This window comes from Indicator indicator, chromosome 29 (assembly GCF_027791375.1).
Source record: "Indicator indicator isolate 239-I01 chromosome 29, UM_Iind_1.1, whole genome shotgun sequence".
In the NCBI taxonomy this organism is placed as follows: Eukaryota; Metazoa; Chordata; class Aves; order Piciformes; family Indicatoridae; genus Indicator; species Indicator indicator.
Window position 1 is genome coordinate 13,484,426 of NC_072038.1, and position 7,414 is coordinate 13,491,839.

A 7,414-nucleotide genomic window follows, 5' to 3' on the forward strand; every position below is an offset into this window, starting at 1 on the left:
GAGCAAAACAAAGAGCTGATCAGCTCTCTAATACCTGTTGGACATTTTGTCCTTTAGTTACATATTCATTCCCGACTTTCACCCTGGGATAGCACAAAGCCTTAAGCAGATCAGCGGAATTCAGACCCATCAGGTAGGCAGCTTTGTCAGCCACTAGGATCAGAGACAGCAAGAGTTCAACAGAGAGAAAGAAAGGTGTCCTGGTGGTCTAGGGCATTTTTGTTACAAGGATCCTTCTTTAGGTGCTACTCAAATGCACCTATTGTCAAGCCAAGCTCCTCTCCAGTCTCATAGAGAGTATTTTCTCCCAACACAGGCAGCATCTCAGCTGCAGCACACCCCAGTTCCATGCCTGCAGGGCTGCCATCAACGTTTCCTTTATGTCTTTTTGTTTTCTTATGGAGCAATGAAATCTATGAGTTTTTGGAACAAGCTTTAAAAAACAACACCTAGCTTCTGGAAGGGAACAGCACAGCGCTGGGCACTGTACGGGGCAGGGTCGTTAGCTTGCCTGCCAGTGCCGCTCACAAGCCGACCCTGCGGGTCAGCGCTACCTTCCGTGCTGTCCGGCTCCGCTTGCTCCTCTCGCTGCTTCTGCTTGAACTTCATGTTCCCGTAGTGCATGACGGCGCCGGTCAGCTTGTACATCCCCACCTTCTCGTCGGGGCTGAAGCCCAGGATGTCCACGGCGCTCTGCAGAGGCACAGGCAGGTCGGGGAAGGTCAGAGAAGCAGGAGGGCTGGAGCACAAGGTGCTGTTAGCAGCCCCGTGTGCTGCCATGCGGCTGCTCCCCGGCCGCGCCGAGCCCGGCGCCGGGCGGTGCCGCTGCACTCACGTCCGTCGCCAGCAGCTCCTCGCTGTCGTCGATACTGGCAACGGTGACTTCTCCTTGGCTGACGTAGGGGAAGTCGTAGGGATTGGTGGAGATAAGGAGGAGATCTGCAAGTATACAGAGAACCTTGGGTGGCATTGGGGCAGGCCACAGCGCTTGCTGAGCTATGCCCAGACCTGCTGGCACTCACCAATGAGCTCTGGCTTCTTGTTGGACATTATCTGATAAAAAATATGATAGCTCCTTTCACTGGCCAGCTGGAAAGTCACCCTGGATTTTTCCAGCAGATCTAGCCAAAAGAGAGATGCTGTTTGTCTATGGTGAACTTGAGATCATAAATGCTCAAGTTCTGCATGCCTGCCTCGCTCCAACTCACAGGTTTCGATGTCTGCAGAGGCCAGCTTGCCAGTGGTTCCAAAGTGAATCCGGATGAATTTTCCCTGCCAAGCAGTACAGATTAGCCTACTGGTTATAGCCATCAGTGACTAAGATGTGTCAAATGTTTGCATTCCAGCAAGTACAAAATGAACTCACAAAGCGCGAGGAGTTGTCATTCCTCACAGTCTTGGCATTGCCAAAGGCCTCTAGCAGCGGGTTGGCCTGAATGATTTGATCTTCCAGAGTTCCCTAGTTACAGGAGAAAATGCTTCTTACCAGCCTTCACTACTAGTTAATAACAAATGTAGCAAAGGAGATACTAGAATTGGTCACTCTTGCACTTCATACTTGACTTTAACCTAAAATTTAGCAGAGTTTTTAAGCACTCAGCAGCCATCACTCAAGAATATTGTCATTAGTTCCAAAGGGAAGAGTGCTGTAAGGCAGATCTGTATTCCCCCCCTTTTCTTTTACCTGTTATCATGTATTTAGTCAGTACAGTAGGGCTCAGGGGATTTGAAATCTGTATGAGAGATGCTTCCACATTCCCATTCGCAATGACAATGACAGATTAAAAAAGAAAGTGAATTATTTTTCTGGAGGTTACTTGAGCCCAGGACTCAGAGAAAGGTACAGCCTTCAGCAGGAAATACCCAGCAAGAGAGAATGTAAAGCTTTGCAATGTCATTCAGGAATGCAGGAATACATCTCCAAATGTGGTTCAAAAAGAAGAGTGATTCATGGGCAAAGCATGAGACTCAAGTAACAAAAGGGCAGAGAACAGAAACTCTTTTGAGCTTGTTTTGCTGCATGACTGCAGAAGGAATAGTCAACATGTAAAGTTCTGATCTTCTGTTGTATCACTCTTGTTAACTGCAAAAATATGGGGGTGAAGAAGCTTCTGTGACAGTTGCGTCTCTTCTGTGCAATATAGGCCAGGAAGCAGAGTCACTCTGCTTTTTTCGGGGGAATGGTAGTGGAAAGCTTTTCTCAAGGCAAAGTTAAGATTGATCCCTGCAGTAGTCATGGCATAAAAGTGTTTCCACAGATAATGTCCAAAACAGAGATGGGCAACAAAGAATGAGTCTCAGTTTTTGTGCAGATGAAAGTTGAGCAGCACAGCTCAGGGGGTTGGTGTTCAGCGCTGCCTTCAAGAGCTCACAATGGAGGGGAAGCGCTGTTCCCAGCACTGTCTGCAGGTGGCACAACTGCTTTAAATTAGTTTCTAAATCAGTTAAATTAGTTTTTAAATCAGCCCAACATGACGGTGGACCCTATAAAAATTCAACACAGTAGCACATCATCTCTATTAAAAAAAAACCCAAAAATCCCCAGACCCTAGAGTAATGCCCTGGCACATGTTGTTTCAGCCTTCTAAATTATCTTCCTTGTTTATGAGAAGAAGCGTCTGTGTCAGTGAAGCTGACCAACACCAAATTTTCTTCAGTGCATAGCTGTGACCAGGAATCATAGAATCACTTGGGTTGGAAGGGAGCTCTAAAGGTCATCTAGTCCAACCCCCCTGCAGTGAGCAGGAACATCCACAACTAGATCAGATCAGAGGCCTTGTTGAGCCTCACCTTGAATACCTCTAGGGATGGGGCCTCAACCACCTCATCCAACCTGACCTCGAACACCTCCAGCGAGGGGACTACAGCCCCCCTGGGCAACCTGCTCCAGTGCTCAACCACCCTCACTGTAAAGAGCTTTTTCCTAAAAACTGACAAGGAAACATTGTGCATAGAGAAGAGCAGAGAAGACGACGTGACAGCTTTTTACATCAGTTCATTCTGGAGTCCAATCTACAGACTGAGTAAGAAAGGAGGCTGAGACAGTATTCTGGGGAAATGCTGGTACATGCTTCCCTGATTCACAGACTGTTGCCTGGCATCTGGTTTCAGCCTGCACCTGAGATAGGATGCTGGGCTAGACAGAACTATAACCTGAGTGTTCTATTCCATGTTCTTGTGAAGAGGCACATATGAGTGTTACTAAAATCATGGAGTATTCTGTGAATAAACAAGAAGAGGGCAGAACAGGAGGGTGATCATCTGAAAGCCAGGTGATTCTCCTTATACCAGACCTAGGCAATACTTCTCTCAGCTGTTCCAATGTTTTTCTGAGATCAGCTGCATCTTAGCGAGCAGCTGGTGAAAGCTGAGCCCAGGAGATTCTGAAGTGGTGCTGATGGAAAGAGTGGCTGTGATGAACTTGCCTTGGCCATAACAACCCATCAATCACAGACACCTGCCTCTGAGCACGAAGAGAATATGCAGCTTTGGAATCTCCTTAGGTTCCAGTGTGCCCTTGAGTACTCAAATAACAGGCTGACACGTGTCACCAGCTCTGCTGCACATACCAGCTCATGGCCCCTGCTGGCACTCACTCATGCCACAGGATATTTGTTGCTTGCTCTGTCCTAGGATATGATCCCATGCCTTGCAAATACGCCGATGGGCCCAGTTCACAGCAGCTGGGCTGCTGAGCAGAAAGGAGCACCAGAGCATGTGCATGGCAAGACCCTTTCAGAGGCTGCTTTCTAACTCCTGGGCAAGTGGTTTCAGCTGTCCCTTTTCTTATGCTGCTACTCAGGGCTGTTAGGTTGACCACAGACAGGAGAACCAACCCAAGCCCATGGAAACTACTGCCTGACACAACTGAAATGAATCTTAACTTCAGCACAACCACTGGAGTCCAGACTTTCTGTCCATGGGAATGAACCAAGGAATAGGAATGGCACAATCCTGTGCCAGTGGGAATTGGACACACCACTCAGGTACTGTGGATGTGGCCAGTCTCATAGGGCAATAATGCATAGATACATGGACTTGCAGTATCCTCCTCTCTCTGGTGAAGACTTCCTATGTGTAGGAACTGGAGGGAAACTGAGGCTTGGGGCTTCCTTTCTTGAGGAGGAGTTTCTTTAGGGTTCAGAGGGATGGAGACTAGGTAGCAGGGATAGACAAGAGTAGGTGTGCTAGGACTGCATCCTGTCTCCTCAATTGCCCTACACTTTCTGCCTTTTGATAGTACTGCAGCCCAAAACCATGCACTGATATTTTCTGCTCTGCAGACAGAGCCTTAGCCAAACACTAGGAGGGGGAGCCAGTGATATACCTGCAATTTGCCAGGCTGTTGGTCTTTCTTCTTCTCACCAGTGACTGCAATTGTTGCAAAGTACTGGATGACTCGCTTGGTGTTTACAGTCTTCCCTGCACCAGATTCTCCACTGTTGAGATGAAAATATGAATTGTGGCAGGAAACAGGGAACCTTTCTGCTTCTCTGTCACCTTTGTCACACCAAGGGGAATGTACTCACGTGATAAGGATGGACTGATTGTTGCGATCTGAAAACAAAGTCACAGAAAGAGCTGTTCAAATGAGATGTGGAAACCTTCTCTTCCTCACACTTAACTATCTGACCCCAAGGGCAGAAACGATCCTGCAGCTGGATTTATCACTTTGCAAACAGAGAAATTCTACTTTAGTCTGTGTGTGGATTTTTCTGTGCACAGAGGGATAGAGCAGCCTAAAGACTAACTGCAAGTGGCTGTTCTTTATAAAGCTTCCCACTTGTTTTCTTTTATGCATGGGCCTTGGCTTAAATATTGCTTAATGAGAATCAGATACTTGCTGTGTTCTTCCTTTGTTCTTTCTTTAAATTCCTTACTTGAAGGGTGGGCACAAATTATTGCCTCTCCTTCATTATCTGATAGCACAGAGGTCATTAGGATGAGTTGTACTGAAGGACTATGGTAGCATCAGGCACCGAGTAGAACAGCAGCTATGATGCCTGAACTGTGAATTGTTTCTTGACTAGACAGCCAGCCCTGTTCATGTCAGGGTTTCCCATTCGTGCCAAATGACTCACCAGTCAGCATGGACTGATAGGCATTGTCAGAGATGGAGAAGATGTGTGGAGGAGCCTCCTGGCGCTTCTTGCCTCGGTAGCCAGACACCACTTCTGGGTTGTACACCGGCAGCCACTTGTAGGGGTTGACAGTGACACAGAAGAGACCTGAGTAGGTCTGTGGGGAAGGGAGACAGCAGGTTGGCTTCCCCTCAGCCTGGCACAGCAGATCCTGCTGGCACCCAAAGGCAGACTGCTGCTGCTACTTACGTAGATCATCCAGGCTGCATAACGCTCTTTGAGGTTGTACAGCACAGCAGGTTCGTGCAGGTGGGTCATCATGGCCATGTCCTCGATCTTGTCAAATTTGGGAGGGTTCATGGGGAAGACTTCATCATCCTTTACAGTCACAGTCTGGCAAAACCAGAAAGGAACAACAGGATTAGAAATCTTAAGTCAGGGAAGAGCCTGAACTTGATGGTCACAGTTGTGTACGAGCTGACGTTACTCACTGTATCATCTTGTGTTTTAACTGTGACTTTGCCACCCTCTCTACTCTGTATGGTGCCTTTCACGTACATCTGCTTCTCATCCACCACAAAGCAGGCTGCCTTGGCATCGAACGGGCGATTCTGGGCTTCGATTCTCTCCTTCTCAGACTTGCGTAAGTAGGGAGCAGCTTCTCCAAAGATTGCCATCTCTGCGTCCGAGCTCATGGCTGGGGTTTCTGGGGGAATTCAGAGAGGTTTCAGAGAGCCTGGTGAGGCGTAACACAGATTTATCCAGAAAGTGCTCGTGCTCACTGACTAAAAGGAAGAAGAGGGCTAATCAGCATCAGGAACTTCTGCTTCAGTTTTAAACATCCACTGAAGAAGTCTTAATAAAGAGAGTGCCTTTTGTAGACAGAGGTGTGTTTTCTTCAGAGACATCCCACTTAAACAGGATGCCTGTCTGCCCAAATGAGGGCAGAGGTACCAAGCCTTCAAAGCCTCTCCTTTGTCTTCCCCTGCTGTTCACACAGCTGCACAGCCACATCCTTCTCAAAGCCACATACACACAGATTGTTTCATTAGGCAGCTAAAAACTTAGACCCAAGCAGGATCCATAAGTTAAGCAGTTTGGCTCTCACAATCTCTCAGTGGAGTAATTTCTGGCTCCCTGTTTTCTATGTTTTAATATCAAGCATGAGAAGTTTAAGTAGTTTCTGTCTATATCAATCAGTGGAACAGATTGTGAGGGTCAGTCACCACCTGTCTGAAGCTGAATCTGTTTATTGCGTGAACCAAATCTAGAACATCTTTTCAGATCCATGCCAAAATTAGCTAACATAGGAATATAATGTATGGGAAGGCATTAATTAATAGCATAGTATGAGCTAGGTAAATAAGGACTTCCTCTAACATCTCAAGACATTTCAGTTACAAAGTACCTTTTAGCTCTAACATATTCTCTATATTAATATAAATTATGATGTTAATATAAATAGATTAAAAGACAATGTGTGCCAATATGTGCCACACATTCATTTCATTCTAGGAGAAATAATTCAGAAAACTACTTTATCCTCAGTTTTATTTTATGTTTTTAGCAATATCTAGTAAAAATTCTTCCACACAAAGAGATGTTGTTGGTTGCTGCGGTCAGAAGGACTGGTAGGGGCAGTTCCAGAGTATCTGAGAATAACACAGGCAGAAATACTGTAGGCAGGAACTAGCATAAACAGAATGTTCCTCCCCAGACAAACTAATTGTACAGGCTACAAAAAGAAATCATTCCCAGATCCTGCTGCTTCATGGCCTGTCTGATGCACAGTTCTGCTAAAGAAGGTAAAGGGACAGAACTGAACAACCCAAATGTACACTTCCAAGGCATCACAGTACTGAAACCATCAACACAGAAAGGAGTTTGAAGGCATTTGCAATGCTGCCTTTGGGCTCATTGCTGTACGAGTACTGATCTCTCTCCCTCAGCAAAAACTCTGTGCTGTAGGATGTGCACCTGGCAGGGCTTCGAGGGGCAGCATCTCTCAAGAGCCTTTAATACCCAGAAATTTCAAAGCACAGAATTGTTTTACCTTGCTTTGGAAGTATTATCCTATGTATACAGAGCTCAGCATTTATACCTACATGACACTGCCTCTGGTTAGTTCAAGGGAAGCAACATGAAAGAATGAGAAATTATTTCACAATGTCCATGAAAAGGTTAAACAGAGCATCAAAAAAGACCAACAGCTTATCAGAAAATTTCTCAAGGGAGACAGTCTGTTAAACTACTGCATGTCCTTGGTAGCAAATGGTGTCAGATTTAGATCTTTGCTTATTCATGAACAAGGAAGGCATTCTCCAGGAGCACAA

At 46.2% G+C, this 7,414-nt stretch overlaps 1 protein-coding gene across 1 annotated transcript in view; it reads right to left on the reverse strand.

The window, feature by feature from the left end:
• LOC128976504 (myosin-1B-like) overlaps positions 1 to 5,776 on the reverse strand; it is a 32,557-nt gene extending 26,781 nt beyond the window's left edge. The window contains exons 1-11 of the mRNA XM_054393781.1: positions 5,573 to 5,776; positions 5,331 to 5,474; positions 5,082 to 5,238; positions 4,530 to 4,557; positions 4,328 to 4,439; positions 1,367 to 1,459; positions 1,209 to 1,272; positions 1,023 to 1,121; positions 836 to 939; positions 555 to 693; positions 35 to 153 (exon numbers count right to left, since the gene is read on the reverse strand). Of these exons, the coding sequence (XP_054249756.1) occupies positions 35 to 153; positions 555 to 693; positions 836 to 939; positions 1,023 to 1,121; positions 1,209 to 1,272; positions 1,367 to 1,459; positions 4,328 to 4,439; positions 4,530 to 4,557; positions 5,082 to 5,238; positions 5,331 to 5,474; positions 5,573 to 5,776 (1,263 nt within the window). The remainder of the gene's footprint in view (positions 1 to 34; positions 154 to 554; positions 694 to 835; positions 940 to 1,022; positions 1,122 to 1,208; positions 1,273 to 1,366; positions 1,460 to 4,327; positions 4,440 to 4,529; positions 4,558 to 5,081; positions 5,239 to 5,330; positions 5,475 to 5,572) is intronic.
• Positions 5,777 to 7,414: the final 1,638 nt, after the last annotated feature.